Source organism: Medicago sativa, chromosome 8 (genome assembly GCF_051527215.1).
Source record: "Medicago sativa cultivar Bolivia chromosome 8, Bolivia_mono, whole genome shotgun sequence".
Taxonomy (NCBI): Eukaryota; Viridiplantae; Streptophyta; class Magnoliopsida; order Fabales; family Fabaceae; genus Medicago; species Medicago sativa.
Genome location: NC_140756.1, coordinates 16,232,634 through 16,253,482, shown reverse-complemented (window position 1 = coordinate 16,253,482; position 20,849 = coordinate 16,232,634). Strand labels below are relative to the sequence as shown.

At 32.9% G+C, this 20,849-nt stretch overlaps 1 protein-coding gene and 1 pseudogene across 2 annotated transcripts; one reads left to right on the top strand and one right to left on the bottom strand.

Annotated features, from left to right (window-relative positions):
* The first annotated feature begins 9,657 nt into the window (after window positions 1-9,657).
* Window positions 9,658-17,688, top strand: LOC146897358 (TMV resistance protein N-like). Its single transcript, XM_085733939.1, has 7 exons — window positions 9,658-10,238; window positions 12,615-13,659; window positions 13,768-14,079; window positions 14,161-15,652; window positions 15,778-15,950; window positions 16,024-16,107; window positions 16,209-17,688. The coding sequence occupies exons 1-7, from the start codon at window positions 9,730-9,732 to the stop codon at window positions 17,211-17,213; spliced, it is 4,620 nt and encodes a 1,539-aa protein (XP_085590065.1). The 5' UTR covers window positions 9,658-9,729; the 3' UTR covers window positions 17,214-17,688.
* Window positions 17,689-19,216: 1,528 nt separating this feature from the next.
* On the bottom strand, window positions 19,217-20,641 carry LOC146897357 (linoleate 9S-lipoxygenase pseudogene; annotated as a pseudogene). The gene is made up of 2 exons (XR_015022436.1): window positions 20,473-20,641; window positions 19,217-20,146 (listed from the first exon to the last, which is right to left on the bottom strand). The product of XR_015022436.1 is annotated as a linoleate 9S-lipoxygenase pseudogene (transcript).
* Window positions 20,642-20,849: the final 208 nt, after the last annotated feature.

The following is a 20,849-nucleotide window of genomic DNA, read 5'->3' as shown; positions in this document are numbered from 1 at the left end:
TGGGTTTTACAAAATGACATTCAAACACATCTAATATTAGTTGAGTGTGAGCGGTTTTCCGTTTTATATTGGATCAATTTGAATTTGACCCTTAAAATATATGATGCAACCAAATAAGAGACACTAGGGGTTTATTTAGTTCAGGGTAAAGGGAGGGAAATGGAGGTAATATTTTAAATTATGTGTTTGGTTTGATTTAAGGAGTGGAGAGAAAGAAGGAGAGCAAAATCCCTCGTAAACCCTCCAAGTTGAGGGGGGATTGAAAGGAGAGGAGAGATGAACAAAACTCCTATTCAGAACTTTAATTCAATTTTTAATGTTTTATTACGTGGAATGCCATGTCAGCACCACGTGGCAAAAGTTGCACAGTTTGCAACTGCCACGTGGGCTGATACATGCCAACTCAACGAAAAAGTGGGACCAATGACTTTTCTAAAAGATAGATGATTTTGCACGCGTGTTTTTAAGATTTTTTTTTTTTTACAAGGACCAAAACAAAAACTAGCTATGTTTGCAAAGAAGAATTGCATATTTAAGCCTTTTTTGTTTACCGGACTTTCCATTGTGTCATTGTGTTTTAACCTTCACCGTGAAATTTTGGAATCCGTCCCTAGTCGGAAAAATCTATTTTTTTTTTGTGTGTAAAACCATGTTTTAACATCCTAAAATGCCTAAAAAAATTCAATCTCTATATCACTTTTTGGGACCACGCGTATATTATGGGGTCAAAAATAAAAATAATCTCAAATTACGGGGTTAAAATTTGTATTTTTTATTTTACAGGATTATTTTTACATCACGTATTTTACGGGGTTAATTTAAACAATTAACCCTAATTTTTTTTACTGATACTAATTGATGCATTGTAATCAAAAGTTAAAATTCAACTGACCCGTGAGAAGAAAGTTTTAAAATCGAATATATGCACTTCAATCCACGGCGGCTTATTTCCTAACTTTTAACAACCCTGGATGGCAAAAGACAGAAGCATTCCATTATTATTATTATATTAATATTAACTATACTCTAACCCGTACTATGCACATATTTTGTAGTGTTTTATATATAAGTATCAAACTTGTTATATTATTACTTTTAGAGTTACATTCACAGTCATAGAAAAAAAATCAAACTAAGTAATGATCGAGAGTGATCAACATGCAGAATCTCAAAAAAGAAAATTAGAAACATTCAGTTTGCATCAACAAAAATGAATATGGAATCAAAGTCATAAATTAAATTCTGTGAAAGTAATCAAACGTAGAAATAAACACAATAAAAATGATAAATCAAAGAGAACACTCTAATGAAAAGAAAATAATATACAAAAGTTTGCAAGGGCCGCTAAATCTATAAAAGGAAAAGGAACTACTATGTGGTAATAGAAAAAAAAATAATGAAAAAGAATTGCTAAAAAAAATGAAAAGAAACTGATATGCAGTAAGTGAAAGAAAACAAAAATAATGAAAAGGAACAACTATCGGAAAAGGCTAATCGCAAGGGCTGCTAAATCTATAAAAAGGAAAAATGAAAAAGAACTGTTATTAGAAAAAGAACCGCCAATAATGAAAAGAAACTGCTATCGAAAAAGGAACCGCCAAGGTGTTAATGGCTTAAAAGAAAAGGCCTTTAGGATTTTATATCCATTTTAGAAGCAACAGTATTTCAATAAAAATGTTAGTGGCCTAGTGATAAAAGTTTTAAGGTGTTGTTATGTGTTACACCATATTTGATTCCCTACAACTTTTTTTTTTCACAAAAATTATTTGGACCCGCCAAAAAGAGGGGGATTAAGGTTGATTGAAGACTATCTAACTTTTAGTACTACTAGACTCTAACCCGTGCATGTATAAGTATTAAATTGGCTATATCATTATTTTTAGAGTTACATTCAGTACTGATATGTTATCAAACCATTGCAAAAAGCAATAAAAAAAGTTACAAAAATATAACAATTTAAACCATTAACTTTATTTTTTTACCAAACAATATTCTCCGGTTGTGTTCCTTAATTGCCTTCATATTTGATTAAAAGAAGCAATTCTGCATGCATAGGGAGAAACAATTCTACATGCATAGAAAGAAACAGTAAAGGAAAAAGAGAAACAAATAATCAATTCACAATGAATTTGGAGACAATGGAATGAATCTAAAAATAATGACGGATCTTATGGCAAAAACTATAGTAGGTGACCATCTACACTTGAGTTCAACTCCCTACAAATACTATACTCCCCTACAAAGCAAAATTAATCACAAAAGAAATTATGGAAGTTAATGATCATTTTTTTTACAAGGACCAAAACAAAAACTGGCTATGTTTGCAAAGACGAATTGCATATTTAAGCCTTTTTTGTTTACCGGACTTTCCATTGTGGCATTGTGTTTTAACCTTCACCGTGAAATTTTGGAATCCGTCACTAGTCAGAAAAATCTATTTTTTTTTTGTGTAAAACCATGTTTTAACATCCTAAAATGCCTACAAAAATTCAATCTCTACATCACTTTTTGGGACCATGCGTATATTATGGGGTCAAAAATAAAAATAATCTCAAATTACAGAGTTAAAATTTGTATTTTTTATTTTACAGGATTATTTTTACATCACGTATTTTACGGGGTTAATTTAAACAATTAACCCTAATTTTTTTACTGATACTAATTGATGCATTGTAATCAAAAGTTAAAATTCAACTGACCCGTGAGAAGAAAGTTTTAAAATCGAATATACGCACTTCAATCCACGGAGGCTTATTTCCTAACTTTTAACAACCCTGGATGGCAAAAGACAGAAGCATTTCATTATCTATCTATCTATATATCTTTGTAAAGGAAACTTGAGTTGTTCTCATGCAAGCTTTGTGATGATGTGGCACTCTAGAAAAGCTTCCTATCATCTCTTAAATCACTCTTTTGAACTTTGCAACTTTCCACTATATCAATTAAATGTCTAACCTCTCTTAAAACCTTCCAATTCTCCACTATACTATATCAACTTAATGTCTATCTAATTATATATAAAATAATGTCATAGTTGCCCCACTGTTTATTGAATGTATAACTATTCGGTCTCCAATCCAATAGTATATATTTGTTTCAACATCAAAGAAAAAAAATTGAAGAGGTACACATTAATAATCTTTATAGATGTTCTAATGGGTACACTCTAAGAATTCCAACGTATGCAATTATTTTAAGAGATATATATTGATCATTTTAACTATGGCTTAATGGTCACACTCTTAAGAATTCTAGCCTCCACACATCCACACAATTGAGTAGAAATACAATCCTCTTTATATTGAGTTTAGCTAGAATTGGATAATTTTGTAAAAAAAAGAAGAAGCAAGAATTGGATTATAAAAAAAGGTATGTTCGGTACTGATTGTTAGAGGTTTGGTTTCAGGTGTTTGAAAATTTGCAGTACTATTATTGTTTCATTCGACTCTCCCTCCATGCAAAAATCTTGGAACCACGAGAGTTAGAAGGTATGTATTTTTGGTTGTTTTTTTATACATTTTCTTCATATAACTGTATACCGCTATAGAATCAAATTTATGATTATTTCGTACATGACTATATGATTTTATGCATGATGCTAATAATTGTAGGAAAAAAATATTGTAGATCATGGTGAGTTTCCAACCAACTATTTGGTGCTATAAATTTTGATTTTGTGTCGTGGTTTTCTTTCTATGTTTGGATAGGGACTCAAGGTTTCTCTATTGTATTGGTCATACATTATATTCATGTTGTTTTATCACTGGCTTGGTATTGATATAATTTTTGTTAATTTACTTTTATAGCTTTCTTTTTATTTTGTTTCTTAATGTAAATATAGGCATTGTGATCTTTGTTTTTGTATGCATGACGACAAGGGTATAAATGGTCTTTGTTATACCATTGCTGCTCAAGAAGTCCGTGGAAAAGGGAAACTCATGTGAGTATATCTTTAAACTAATATTCGTATCAAATTATAAAAAATGGAATTTGTAATAAGCATGATTTACATAGTTTTCTTTACAAAGATATATAGATCTATAATTTACTCTTAATTTTAATAAAATAAAATTCTCACATTCATGAGTTATCCTCCACTATATATCAATTTATATCTAATTAATGAACCGCTACTACCCTCAAAGTGGAATCGATAGAAAAATTAGTTAAAGCTTTGACATAATGATATGTTGCGATTTATAATGTCCTTTTAAAAACCACGAAAATTTATTTGATGAGATTGTATATATGTAACCGTCAAGAATATGTAATGTATTGTCGATTTATATTACTTAATAGTAGTTCCTCAAACTTATAAAGACAATTTGAACTGCTCCATGGGCTTCTTGCTTTAGTCCTACAAACCTCTGACTCTTGAAATCTTGAGGTTGAGAAGAACAGCCACATAACTACAATTAAAACCACATTTTTATTTGTAACTTCCACCTTTTAATAGTTTAAAAGTCTGTGGAATACGGTCTACTAGGATATGAAAATTCCAATCATTCAATTTGTGTTTTGGAGACGGATGTCTTTGTAAACCTGTTGCTAAGTTTTATAGATTTTCTTAAGTTGGAGCTCAATTGTATGGGCAATGAAGTTTGAGGTGAGAGGATGTTATACATATTGAAAATTTATTTTTCAGCTTTTTATCATGGTGTTTGAGAATATGCATAATGATGCACAAATTATTATCTTGCATGTGTTTGTGTGTGTGTGTGTGTTATTTTTTTTAGATATCTTAGTTTTCTATGATTTATTTTAGCATGTCTAAAGTTACCCACTGAGTTTACAGAATGCAAGAGTTATGCAATGAAATAGAAGTTTTTTGATTTCCCATAACAAAAGAATTATGCCATGATTTAAAAGATGTTTGAGTTCTCATAATACAAGAGTTATACCGTGAATTAAAATATTCTTGAATTCCCATAACACGAGAGTTATGCCCTGAATTGAAAATGTAGAATTTTCAATTAAGCAACTTCTATTTTTACCATCTCAAGCATATTTGTGAAACTAACCTTCAATATTAATTTCATAATGTTATTTAAAATTTTGCCATGTCAGTCAATATCGAATTTGGCAGCTTCTATAACATTTGCATCCGTTCTAACCTCTCTAATCATCACTTCATACAGATTGCCTAAAATCTTTCTTTTTTTTCAGCCATAATTTTGTTAATCCATTTCCATAATTTATTCTACATGACAAGTATATGATTTTGGTTTCTGCAATGCACACATTCCATTAACTCTACATATCTATATGTATCTTAATTAACAAAGATTTTGATTTCTTCACATAAATTGATTGAGGGATAGCGTTAATGAATCTATGGCAACATGATAAACCAGCGTTGTTGTGTAAGTCTAAACTCAAGTGTATATATCAAGGAGGTTAGATTTCTTACGGAGACGGTGATGTGGAGTACGGACCGGGAAACACATTCAAAGAAGTTCATGTTAGGTTACAAAATGTGGTTAATTTGGTTGTAATTTTTGTAACTTTTTTGGCTTTAAAGTAAATATACACAAATTATTATCCACAATGCAATTGAGGAAACCACCAAAATAAAGATGAGGCATACATTATCCCTTCATGAATTAGGGATAATGTACCCCTAATGATAAATACGATTCAATTCTAAAATTAAGAAGATCACATGTTGAATGAAGGAGATGAAGAAACTTAATGTTTTTGAGATGAAAATGATAACTAATTGTAAGAAAAAACCAAAATACATTACCCTTGATGAATTGGGGGTAAACTGCCTCTAATAACAAATATTATTTGATTATGAAACGAAAGAGATGGAGATCACATGTTAAATGAAGATGAAAAAGTTTGATGCACTTGATATGAAAATGGTAACCGATTTTAAAAACAAAGATAAAGAAAATTTAAATTTTCTTTGAAAGGGGTAAATTACCCCCAAATCATGAAAGGGTAACATAGAAAAAACCCCAAAATATAATGTTTGCTTCTCTTTATTTTGACTTAACCTGCTCACATGTAGTATATAAGACGATGCAAAGGAAAGAATGAAATGAAAAGTTGAGGTTAAGACTTCATAGTCTGAGAGTTTAGTGAAGGAGAGAACAAATTTATAAAATATTCTTCATATTCCAACCATTTGATTCATGGTCAAATATTTGTAAGATAGTTCAATAAAGTAAATAAAATGCATCAAAAGTGTTTTGTTCAATTTTAGCTTCTTTCCTTACTACTTTGAATTAAATCTCTTAATTTTATTTGGCATGTTGACAAGTCATGTATTTAATAGCTTAATAGAATTGATTTCATTTACATTCCCCCCCTTTCTATGTTGTTATTTCATAATGTTATTAAATTTCATAATGTTATTTAAAATTTTGCCATGTCAGTCAATATCGAATTTGGCAGCTTCTATAACATTTGCATCCGTTCTAACCTCTCTAATCATCACTTCATACAGATTGCCTAAAATCTTTCTTTTTTTTCAGCCATAATTTTGTTAATCCATTTCCATAATTTATTCTACGTGACAAGTATATGATTTTGGTTTCTGCAATGCACACATTCCATTAACTCTACATATCTATATGTATCTTAATTAACAAAGATTTTGATTTCTTCACATAAATTGATTGAGGGATAGCGTTAATGAATCTATGGCAACATGATAAACCAGCGTTGTTGTGTAAGTCTAAACTCAAGTATATATATCAAGGAGGTTAGATTTCTTACGGAGACGGTGATGTGGAGTACGGACCGGGAAACACATTCAAAGAAGTTCATGTTAGGTTACAAAATGTGGTTAATTTGGTTGTAATTTTTGTAACTTTTTTGGCTTTAAAGTAAATATACACAAATTATTATCCACAATGCAATTGAGGAAACCACCAAAATAAAGATGAGGCAGACATTATCCCTTCATGAATTAGGGATAATGTACCCCTAATGATAAATACGATTCAATTCTAAAATTAAGAAGATCACATGTTGAATGAAGGAGATGAAGAAACTTAATGTTTTTGAGATGAAAATGATAACTAATTGTAAGAAAAAACCAAAATACATTACCCTTGATGAATTGGGGGTAAACTACCTCTAATAACAAATATTATTTGATTATGAAACGAAAGAGATGGAGATCACATGTTAAATGAAGATGAAAAAGTTTGATGTACTTGATATGAAAATGGTAACCGATTTTAAAAACAAAGATAAAGAAAATTTAAATTTTCTTTGAAAGGGGTAAATTACCCCCAAATCATGAAAGGGTAACATAGAAAAAACCCCAAAATATAATGTTTGCTTCTCTTTATTTTGACTTAACCTGCTCACATGTAGTATATAAGACGATGCAAAGGAAAGAATGAAATGAAAAGTTGAGGTTAAGACTTCATAGTCTGAGAGTTTAGTGAAGGAGAGAACAAATTTATAAAATATTCTTCATATTCCAACCATTTGATTCATGGTCAAATATTTGTAAGATAGTTCAATAAAGTAAATAAAATGCATCAAAAGTGTTTTGTTCAATTTTAGTTTCTTTCCTTACTACTTTGAATTAAATCTCTTAATTTTATTTGGCATGTTGACAAGTCATGTATTTAATAGCTTAATAGAATTGATTTCATTTACATTCCCCCCCCCCCCCCCCCCCCCCCCCCTCTATGTTGTCTTACCATTTACAAAAACTTAGTTTCATTATAAATATATCAATTTTTTTGTCAATTAAATTTTAGTATTATTAAAAAAATTGTTAAACTATTAACATATAGTATGAACAACCTAACAAGCCCGTGCAACGCACGGGTTCTATACCTAGTTATTATATTAATATTAACTAGACTCTAACCCGCAAAGATTTTGTAGTGTTTTATATATAAGTATCAAACTTGTTATATTATTAATTTTAGAGTTACATTCACAGTCATAGAAAAAAATCAAACTAAGTAGTGATCGAGAGTGATTGACATGCAAAATCTCAAAAAAGAAAATTAGAAACATTCAGTTTGCATCAACAAAAATGAATATGGAATCAAAGTCATAAATTAAATTCTGTGAAAGTAATCAAACGTAGAAATAAACACAATAAAAATGATAAATCAAAGAGAACACTCTAATGAAAAGAAAATAATATACAAAAGTTTGCAAAAATAATGAAAAGGAACAACTATCGGAAAAGGCTAATCGCAAGGGCTGCTAAATCTATAAAAAGGAAAAATGAAAAGAACTGTTATTAGAAAAAGAACAGCCAATAATGAAAAGAAACTGCTATCGAAAAAGGAACCGCCAAGGTGTTAATGGCTTAAAAGAAAAGGCCTTTAGGATTTTGTATCCATTTTAGAAGCAACAGTATTTCAATAAAAATGTTAGTAGCCTAGGCCTAGAGATAAAAGTTCTAAGGTGTTGTTAAGTGTTACACGATTTGATTCCCTACAACTTTTTTTTTTCACAAAAATTATTTAGACCCGCCAAAAAGGGCGGGATTAGGGTTGATTGAAGACTATCTAACTTTTAGTACTACTAGACTCTAACCCGTGCATTTATAAGTATTAAATTGACTATATCATTATTTTTAGAGTTATACATTCAGTACTGATATGTTATCAAACCATTGCAAAAAGCAATAAAAAAAGTTGCAAAAATATAACAATTTAAACCATTAACTTTATTTTTTTACCAAACAATATTATCCGGTTGTGTTCCTTAATTGCCTTCATATTTGATTAAAAGAAGCAATTCTACATGCATAGAAAGAAACAGTAAAGGAAAAAGAGAAACAAATGATCAATTCACAATGAATTTGGAGAGAATGGAATGAATCTAAAAATAATGACGGATTTTCTGGTCATTTCGAATATGTATTCTAATATAAGTTATTCAACTTGTGCAACCAAAGTTCTAACAATAATCAACACACCAAAATAACTTTTTAATTTCAATTAATTGAAATAATTGTTTGAATCAATATTTAAGAACCAAAAAATATACGCATAATTGAAAGGATAGAAAATGGAAGTTTATGGGAAGTGGAAAATGTGGAATAAGAAGTGGGGGGCGGTTTCAGAAGTTATCAAATAAGGTGTAATAACTATTTGAAAGCAAAATTAATCACAAAAGAAATTATGCGTCTTAGTGGCAAAAACTATACTAGGTGATCATCTACACTTTGAGTTCAACTCCCTACAGTTCAACTCCCTACAAATAAAGATATCTATATTATTTTTATTATATTATATCATGGATGGATGGATGAATTTATCTAACATGTGCAACCCTATTATTATAACCTATTTCTCTGGAAAAACAATAATTGAAATCATTTTGTTTTGGAGCAGAGCAGGTAATCGCTAATTTATATTTTAATATTTTTTGACGAATAGTGTCTTACTTACCGCTAGCTATTCATCACATCCTTTCAAATAAAACGACAGAATGAGTTAGCATAAAAGTAACGACAGCATAAGAATAAATATTTTAAGCTAACAAGTGCCATTAGAAAATCAAAAATAGTCAATTTACACTGGTTACATGATGCAACAAGCTAACCAGAAAAATACTATTATAATTCTATAGTATTGACTACTCTCAAAAGAAATACTATTCATTAATTTATGTTATCATCATCTAGACAGTACTATATATTATTAATGTTAGGCAATGCATACTATGTTTATGTTTATGTTTGTGTTCATGTTCATGTTTTCTTATAGTACATAACATAATAAATTGTAAGAAAGGATGTTGTCGTGTCCGGCAGCCTTGAATCAGAAAACTACCTCTGGCAAGAAGTACGATGTGTTTATTAGCTTTAGAGGCGAGGACACTCGCCACGGTATCACAAGCCATCTTTACGATGCTTTGATTAATAAATCAATAAATACATACATAGATTACCAGCTCAATAGAGGAGAAGATGTTTGGCCAGCACTTGAAAAAGCAATTGAGGCCTCATACGTCTCCATCGTTGTTTTCTCTGAAAATTATGCTACATCGAAATGGTGTTTGGAAGAACTGGTCAAAGTGCTGCATTGCAGAAAACTTCATGGTCAAGTTGTAATACCTGTTTTCTATAAAACAAATCCGTCTCACATAAGAAACCAGACTGGCAGTTATGGGAATGCATTCGCAAAACATGAGCGTGATCTCGGGACCAAAGATAGCGAATCCAACAAATTGAAAGTGCAAAACTGGAAAGATGCCCTTACTGAAGCAGCCAATATATCTGGATGGGACACTCAAACCCAAAAGTAAGTAGCGGCAGTTTTTTTTATGTGACTTTGTTTAATGTTTTGGGCCGTAAATGAGTCGAGTCGAATTCGTCTGAGTTCGACTCGATAAAAATTAGCTCAGTTCAAAACTCGATTCAAAATCGACACGATTTTTTTTTTTTTTTTGTAACTTGAATTCGGCTCGTTTAAAATTTCAAACAACTCGGCGTTTGACTCGTTAGATTTAACTCATCAACTCAAATCACATAATTAAAATTTCAATTTTTTTCTAAAAGGTAAGGCACGTATTTATTTGAATTAAAAGATATCACAAACCAAAAAATAATATTTTTTTTTTTTAAGAAATCAAAATGGAATTAAATCACCAAGAGTGATTCATCTCGCACAAGGTGTGCAAAAGACCCAACAAAAAATAACAAATTATTAACTAAGGTAATACTCAATAATAAATCATTTGACCCTACGCTTTAATGTAGATTGTTGATACATAAACTTCCTTCTTATTTAGGTTAATCTCCTCTCTATTGTTTCAAATCCACTGATGTGGGACTATTTTCATTATGTAAAAGCTTAGACTAGATGAGTGGAACTTTTCACCATTTGTTTTTAAATGAGACTATGTTATTTAATATTATTAGTTGTTGAGCATATTTCTTTTTTTTGTTTTTTGGTGCAATTTATTAGAGCAATGTTATTTGAACAACCCTTTCTTGTGACAACTTGTTGGACAACTAAATTATACATAGAAGTTTAGGTAGTGACACAAAAATCAAAGCAATAGAAAGAGAAAGTAGAAGGACAATGTGAGTATGAGAGAGAAAGTTGTCACAAAAGTTGGGGACGTGATTCACTGCAGTCAAAATAATAATACAGTCATGCAGTCAAATTAATTACAGCCATTCGATCAAAGCAATGCTTCAGATTCACTCACACTTAAAATTCACAACACAGCAAATCCAAATGTGTGAATCTTCTCCCTTTCTCCTCCAAGTCTCCAACCCAGCAAGAAAAAGCACAAGATTGTAAAATACGAAAAGCCAACACCGTCATGTTCTGGTTCATCTGCATAAGTGGTGGAACCTTTTGTTCCGATACTCATGTTTTGTGGCCAATTCATCAATTCAGTCAAATGTTGTAATACCAATTCACTCAATTTCATAGTAGCTGGTTCATGCAATTCCATGCCAATTTACTCAATTTGAATCTCACAATTTTCTTATGCCAATTGAGAGTGGTTATTGCCATTCATACCAGTTTTCTCAATTGCACAGAAACTTTTTCTTCTCACTCTGTGTCACTGCCGACACAAAGACAGACACCGACACACAATACTGAGGCTGTGAGCACCAACACAAACTGCCTCAACCGCAACATAACACACCACCGTAATTTCTACTTTCTATCGTTGTCCTACGGTACAATCGGTACAATTAATTCATAGAAACAATGAACCATCTAAGTCAAACCATCGCAATTAAAGGGTTGTTTACAGTGGTATTGCATCTAAACTGTGAAATTGATTTTTTTTTTGAAAACTCCATTGAATAAAAAATTAATAAGCCCTAATGTGGAAGATGAAGACAAGAAACAGATGACCTGAATCTGAATCGTTGATGGTAAATGGAGGCAAGAAACTGAAAACGGAGAAAAGAGAAGGTTGACGATGGTGGAGAGAGAGAAAGAGAGAACATGGGAAATTTGTTTTGGACTTAAAAGAGTAAAATAAGAAAAGTTAGATCTGGACCGTGGAATAGATCGGATGGCTGATATGCTTTTGACTGTGTGACTGCATAATATTTGTGACTGCTGTGAATCATCATCCCAAAAGTTGTTAAAAAATGGTTGTTCAAATATCATTTCTCATTTATTATGTTTAATCAGACAAGGCTTAAAATTATTATTAGAATGTAGCACGAACCAAATAACATATATACCCTTCAAGTACCTAACTATTCAAAAGTTGCATATCATGTACTTGAACCTGTATCATCAAAGTGAACTGCGAACCATGTGGTTATGCAAATAACCTAAAACAAAAATACAAAAACACCAAAACTGGTGTATATAATAGTGACAAAATTCAACAACTAGAATTGAGAATGTCCACAAGATACTCTTTCATTTCCAAATTATGATAAATATATATCATCACGCCAACTCATGAACCAACTGAGTCAGACTGCATATAGTTTAAGTTTGGCACGAACTTAATTTTCACATCAAGTTCAGCTCATTTGTTCATGAACCAAGTTCAACGAGATAATCGTTGAGTCGAATTTCGAACTATATTCGAGATGGTTTGGTTCATTGTCAGCCCTATGTTTAAATAAATGTTTAAATTTAATTAATATTTTACTTTTTGTGTCGTTTGTTCTTTTATTTTTGTAATGTTAGGGACGAATCTATCCTCATCCTCAAAATTGTGAATGATGTATTGCAAAAGCTACAATTGATGCACCCCAATGAACTAGAAGGCGTTGTGAGAAACGAAAAAAACTGCGAAACCGTAGAATCATTACTGAAAAGTTTTCGAATACTCGGAATTTGGGGTATGGGCGGAATTGGAAAGACAACCATTGCCAAAGTCTTGTTTGCCAAACACTTTGCCCAATATGACCATGTTTGCTTTGCTAATGCAAAACAATACTCAGTTAGCAAGCTTTTCTCTGAGCTACTAAAGGAAGAAATTTCCCCATCTGATGTTGTAATATCTGAATTTCATATGAGGAGGCTGAGAAGTAGAAAAGTTTTGATTGTAATTGATAATGTGGAAAGTTCAGATCAATTTGAATATTTGTGCAGAGACTACCGTGACCTAACTCAGGATAGTAGACTCATTATAACAACACGCGACAGACAATTGTTGAATGGAAAAGTTGATTGGGTATATAACGTCAGACAATGGGAGGATCCAAAATCTTTAGACCTCTTTTGCCTTGAAGCTTTCGTGCCAAGTCATCCCCGAGCGAAGTATGAGCATCTCTTGCAAAGGGCAATCACTTATGCAGGGGGTGTTCCACTTGCCCTTAAACTTTTGGCTTTGCATCTTCGTACAAGAGATATTGCATTTTGGGAAAGTTCTTTCAAGAAACTCGACGATCATCCTGATGACAAATTGAACAAAGTTTTAAAAGTGAGCTATGATGAATTAGATGCATTGCAGAAGAAGATATTTCTTGACATTGCATTCTTCTTCATAGGAGAAAAGAAAGAGTGTGTCACAAAGATACTAGATGCTTGCGGTTATGAACCAAATAGTGGAATAGTAGTCCTCAAAGACAAGGCTCTGATAACTATCTCAAATAACCATACAATACAAATGCACGACTTGCTACAAAAAATGGGATCGGACATAATACGTAATGATTGTGGCGAGGACCCGGCAGCACATACCCGGTTGAGTGGGAGTAAAGCTCGTGAAGTTATTGATGAAAACAAGGTTAGAAGAAGAAAAGCATACATTTTTCAACACAGTTAAATTTATAATACAAATTAATTGATGTAGCTAATTAATTGGATACATACATTTACTTTCTTGTCTTGTCAGGGGAGTAGCTCAATTGAAGGCATAACATTGGATTTGTCTCAAAATAATGATATACCTTTAAGTGCTGCTGACACATTCACTAAGATGAAAGGCTTAAGAATTCTTAAATTCCATGCACCTTCTAACCTGCAGAGATGTACTAACACGTACCTCAGCCTTCCCAAATTTCTGGAGCCATTTTCAAATAAACTGAGGTATTTTGAGTGGTATGGATACCCTTTTGAGTATCTTCCACAACCTTTTTATGCCAAGTTTCTTGTTGAGATCCGCATGCCGCACAGCAATATTAAACAACTGTGGCAGGGGAGGAAGGTAATATATTATATACACACTTAACATTTTTTTCTTCTTTAGAATTTACATTTTGATCATATCTTCTTTTGAATGTTACAGGAACTAGGTAACTTAGAGGGAATCGACCTGAGTGAATGCAAACATTTAATAAAGCTTCCGGATTTTTTTAAGGCATCAAGTCTTAAACGGGTTAATCTATCTGGTTGTGAGAGTCTAGTTGATCTTCATCCATCTGTTTTATTTGCAGATACGCTTGTTACTTTGATACTGGATAGGTGTAAAAAGGTTAGGAGGGTTAGAGGTGAAATACATTTAAATTTTTTGGAGAAGATCAGTGTGGATGGGTGCACAAGCCTGGAAGAATTTGCAGTGTCCTCGAATTTGATTGAAAACTTGGATTTAAGCAGTACTGGCATCCAAACACTAGACCTATCAATTGGGAGTCTTGAAAAACTCAAACGACTTAACCTAGATAGTTTAAGACTCAACTGTCTTCCAAAGGGGTTATCTAGTGTGACATCTATTATTGAGTTGAAGATTTCTGGCAGTGCACTAATAGCTGAGAAACAACAGATACATAAGCTGTTTGATGGCTTACGATCCCTACAGATACTACATATGAAGGATTTTATAAACCGGTTTGAACTCCCCAACAACATCCACGTTGTATCAAAGTTAAAGGAGTTAAACCTTGATGGAAGCAACATGAAAAGGTTGCCTCAAAGCATTAAGAAACTTGAAGAACTGGAGATTTTGTCTTTGGTGAATTGCAGAAAGCTTGAGAGCATACCAGAGCTTCCACCTCGCATCACAGTGTTAAATGCAGTCAACTGCTCATCACTGGTTTCAGTGTCAAATCAAAAAGAATTAGCAACAAAGATGATGGGAAAAACAAAACACATTTCATTCAGTAACAGCTTGAATTTGGATAGACAATCACTCAGACTTATAATGGAAAGTCTTAATTCAACAATGATGAGTGCTGTGTTTCAAAATGTGTCTGTGAGAAGACTCCGTGTGAATGTTCACAGCTATAACTATAACAGTGTTGATGCTTGTGGACCAGGAACGAGTATCCCAAGGCTGTTAGATTGTGAAACAGTTGCTGACTCCTCTATTACCATTCAATTGATTCCTTACAGTTACAACTTGCTGGGATTCATATACGCAGTGGTTGTTTCTCCAGCAGGTGGAAATGGAATGAAGAGTGGAGTAGCTAGAATAAAATGTCAATGCAAATTGGGAGAAGATATAAAGGCTAGCTGGCTAAATACCGATGTCTCAGAACTGAACTCGGATCATGTTTATGTGTGGTATGATCCATTCCATTGTGACAGCATTCTCAAATTTTATCAATCTAAGATTTGTTTTGAGTTCTATGTTACAAACGCGACTGGGGAAGTTAATGGTTCAATTGGTATTAAAGAGTGTGGGGTACGGCAAGTAAGTGTTGAAGAATTGGAGAGTATTTTGCCAGAATTGGAATTGGATTCACAAAAGGAAGAAGAGTTGAAGAAGGCAGTGGAATTAGAATCAGAACATATTATAACCTTGGAGCCAATTCAAAAGCATTCCCTAAGTATTTCACTAGGTTTGCAACTTTTTAATTACTCCCTCTTCGTAGTCTCATCATATATGCTTTGCTAGGCTTATTCCTACTACTATATTAAATTGAATCCATTTTTTTTTTATCTCATTAGAGTTATTTTTCTTTAGACTCTGGTGATACTCAGGTACATGAGAATCTTCAAGAGAAAGAAAATTTGGATGATCATAAATCCAAAGAAATCATGAAATCTAAAATTCTTCATAAGAGTATTTCCTTAAAGAAGGTGGATTCTACTGGAGACGGTTATGATGTAGAAGGGTTTATAAATAAAGAAACTAAGGTAATACTTACACCTTTCAACCCTTTATTCTTGCTAATTATATCACACTCATCCTCTTATTCTTTTCAAATAGTGTCTTAGTAATGTTGCTAAGCAAGGGAAAATGAAAGCTCGACAAAATATCCAATATATTGAGCCTACTAAAGAATCTACCGAGGTATTATGTCATTATGTGTCTGTATAAATAGAAGTACATAATATGGTTATTGAACTTCTAGAAGACACTCGATCTTGTCTAAATGATTTTTCATTGTGCAGTTCAATAGCACTGGGAATGAAGGAAGATCAACGGAATCTGAAGCTGCATTGCATCTACCTCTAGTGTTAACTGTAGAAGGAAATGATTCTGATAACAAGTCAAGTGAAAACAACTACGGTTGGCAAGACAATTTTGACGAGACCAAGAATCAAGACGAAAAACCAAATATACAAGGAGGACAAATCACTGTTCCTGACATCAATGATCTGATAAGTGAACCAGAGCAGGAAAAAGAAAATGAACCAATAATAGATTTTAGCAAACATGAAGATGGATCAGATGATGACCTTTTTGCTGAACTTGATAGCATCCTGTTGGGAAGTCCAGAGTCCTCGCCAAAAGCAACCTGTTCCACAAGCGATGCTGCTGTAAGCAAAGCTTTGCATAACCTTGAATGCCTATTGGAAAATTCACTTGAGTCCATTCTCAGTGATGTTGAGCTACAGAGGCAATTACATATGTCTTTGGAATGCATAAAACAAGAATCTCATGAAAACGTTTCTCCTAATGTTGTGAAGCTTGTCCAGAAAATGACATCCTCTATTGAGAACCTTTTCAAAGACTTTGTCATGGCTAAAAATGTGGTTGAGGATCACAATAATGCTATGCAACAAAAAGAGAAGCTTATGAAGCGTGTGAGAGATGCTAAGAAACAGAAGGAATCAATGAAGAAAGAAAATAGTCAGTTTGAGGATGAAGCTGAGCGTCTCGCGGAAGAGGGTGAAAAGGTGGATGAAAAAATTAGAATTCTTGTTGTTCAAAAGAAAAGTATTGAGTTGAAAAAAACCAGGTTGAAGGAGAGCATGGAAAGATGTCAAGGTGAAAAGAAGAAAGTGGATGCTGACGCTAAGAATTTAATTACTGAAAGCAAAGAGCTGATGGCAAGTATTAAGAAGTCTAATCCTTCCTATACTGCTGCCCTGTCAAAGCAGCAGAAGTTGAAAAACAAATGGGAAGGTTTCAGAATAGAGTTTGCAGACAACTATGGATGTAGCAGTAGCTGAGAAGTATTGATGTTGGGTTCAATTGTGTGTGGCTGAAATTTTGATTGAAGATTTGAAGTTATGTATTTATTTGTTTCATTCAATTTTCCCTGATTATGGAATTGAATTTGAAGACTGGATAGCATTCATGAATGTTAAACTGAATGAGTTGGAGTATTCCCATCTTAGTATAATACAAGTTTTTTAAGAGGATTGGCTTTGCCATCCAGAAAAGATTAGCGAAACGGCTTATTGTGCACTTGTCTTCTACTTTTGTATAAATTATTAAGTTTTTTAAGAATGAGAGTTCTATAAATCCGCTTTAATTATTGTAGATTAAGCCAGCGCTAAGCAGATGCTACGATCAATTATCAAATAGCTGACACTAACAGTAGTGTAGGATGCACCGATACTAGGGAGCCTCCCCATACTATTATCTAAATATAAGCTTTTAGCGTCAAAGAGCCCACGCTAATGTCAAAATATATTTTAAAAAGTTGCAGCACTGAAATACGGTCTGCTGATGTGCAGTATCATAAGATGATACAAATCCTTGAGAAATGAAGAAGTTGTAGGCATATTTGCCCCATTCCAATCACTTTGTAGTAAAAGTATGATTTAGATTAGGGACAATTTCTAGACAAGGAGAAATTATTTCAACGAAAGTGAAAGAAAGATTTTGATACCAAGAGGCAATTGAATAATGTACTGCATTCAAGGAAAGTTCAATGATGCCTAAAATACATGCTACTTTCGAAAACCTTAAAGAAATACATAAAAGTATGTCAAAAATCCATTTAACATAAAAGTATGGCAGAACATTTTTTTTCCTAAATGAAAAATGTTTTTTTTTTTTAAGAAACTAAATGACAAATGTTAATAGTTAGATGTTGGATTAATATTTACTCATTTGGAATGACTCTCTAGAGACGATTGAAGATCAGTCTATCCTCTTTGTAGAGTCTGGCGAAGCTTCAGTCTGGGACATCTTCTGATCGGAGGCAACAAGTGATTTCTTAATAGAACTAGACAGTTTGTTCTTAATTCCTTTGATCTTCATCAAACGCTAATCTTCTTCTAACTTAAACTATTGACTACTCACTCATAGACTCTTGTGTTATGACAACCAGAAGCACGATATATCCAAAGCTTCTGCTTCTAGAACCTGATTTGCACACTTAAACAATTAGTAGGCAAAGTGTTCTTTTGTTTTCCGTTATCATCAAAACATCAATAATATAGTTTGTATATGAACCAATATGGTTCTAACAATTGTGTGTCGAAAATGTTAATTACAATGAGTATTTATAAGCAGAGCTCGCATCTTGTTAGTTAAGACATTATAGTCTACAAAATCTTGCCTTATTGTCGTATTTGGCTATTCCCACAGGTGATGTGTGCGTTAACACTCGTTGTTGGGTGTATGCGTCGCCTCATGTTTAGCTTGGATGCCTCCCATTTCGGGACATTCCACTTACCCGGGTCAACACGTTCTTTTGCACCTTTGATCACACTCCAAAAAAAAACAGTTGTTTTCCCTTCATATGGAGCTAAAAACATGGAACACGAGTCTTGCAGTTGAATTGTCAATTTGCAATTCACTTCAAACTTTTAAGTTACAAACATTAAATATTGACAGAAATGGTGAAAGTTACTGCATTTGTAACTTAAGGATCATAGTATGTAATGTTTGTTAATTAACAGACCAAAATATGTAATATTTGTAACTTAAGAACGTAAAATACTTCAAGGATTTGTCCAATTTTTGCAACTTAAGGGACCAAAGTAAAAACTAAAAATAGCTCACGGATCAAATATATAATTAGCCTAAATAATAAGAGATCCATTTACATTTCCTTCAATCACAATTGCATTTACTTAAGACCGTACTGGAAATAAAATCATCATTTTCTATTATTTTTCAACGTTATCATTTTTGCATTGCTATCTTTGCACAAGCCTCGATATTATTCATTTTCTTAAAATATGAAGTTTGCATTTGAATTTGATATAGTAAGTCCATCCACACAACAAACATAGTAGTTTTTATAGAAATCAATCAATCATACATAATAACATAACATGACCATACATAGGGAGGTGAGGGAATTGTATTCCTTCTCATCGATTATTTAAAGCGCGCAACAACACAGCAACAATGACATATTTTAGATGGAGACACTGTTGGGAATGCCTCTGGAAGTCAATCCTTCCTCACTAGAAGGATAAAGCAAAGTATATGGCATCTTCACAGGTCCATTTCGATTCCTCAGTGTCTCATCATTGTTCCTTTGAATGAGGTTTTTCTCGATTTCAGCCAACTTCTTTCCAAACTTCTTGTAGGCCTGTTTTGGCTGTGAATCAGAAGTCCAGAGATCACCTTCAATTCTCTCTCCAAGGTATTGCTCATCAGAAGCATGCCTTGACAAGACCTCTAAAACGGTCAGGTTAGTAAGAGTATCATTCTTTGCGGTGATTGTCCTTAAATAAGTCTTCTGGTAGTCCTTAGCAAGCTCATCATACTCAACAGATCCTTTCTCAGGCATGAATCTTCTACTTTTTGTTGGTCGGTTAAGGATATATCCTCCATACGCATATTGTCCAAAATTAACAGCTGCATGAAGTGCTGAAGAAATCCATATGAGAATGGTGCAAGCTTCTTTCAACTCCGTACGAGTTTGCATCTTAAACCACCATGTTGCATTCCTAAAGTCACCATGACCCACCTCTACAAGTTCTTTCCAAAATGCTTGGAGTTCAGAATCTTTTACAACATCTGCATCAGACTTGTAGTAGAAATTCACATATTCATCAACCCATGACTTAACAACAGCCCATATCTCTTTTGTCAAAAAAAAACAGCCCATATCTCTAGTCCATCAGAAGCATAAGGATAGTCCTCTATCAGAAGTCGAACACTGTGTGGAGAAGCTGGATCCTGAACTGCCACTCCTCTAAGTAACATGCAAGGAAGATAAAATTAACTTACATATAATATTAAAAACAAAATTGGAGAAGGAATTCATTAATATTATTATTTAAAGTGATACTAATTAATGATCATTTTACAACTGTTTTAGAGGAGATATAAGTTTGCCTAATAGAAATATAAAAGTTAGTTAGAGTTTGTTATTAGGGCGTTACTTCGTTGATTTGTAGTTATTACCACTGAGAATCTGAGATGGCACCTCATGAACATTACAAAAATATGTTTTAGATCAATATCTTTTTAAAAAAAATGGACTGACACAAGATGTAAGGTTTTGGTTTGTAAGGTTACCTTTTGATTAGATCATTAGGTAATCCTTGCTCAATGAAATTCCAATCCTTGTAAACAACAGCGGACATTTCAACAGCATAATCTCCCCACAAGAAAGTTAATTCCATAATGCAGGGAGTGTTATGGAATTAACTTTCTTGTGAGTCTTTCGTTCAGCATTACAAATTCTCTAAGTCTTCACTCCTTTATATAGAGGTGTGAAAGAGACGTTGTGAAATTGCCAGCACATCAAAGAGTCGTTGTTGAAGCTCGATCTTTCACCAATGATCTTTTTCCTGATTTGGTTGTTGTCCTATGAAGAACCAATTTGAAATTCATTCCTTATCCAAAGGAACATCTATGCAGGCGAAGCCGTATTCTGGAGCTGTTTTCTTGTC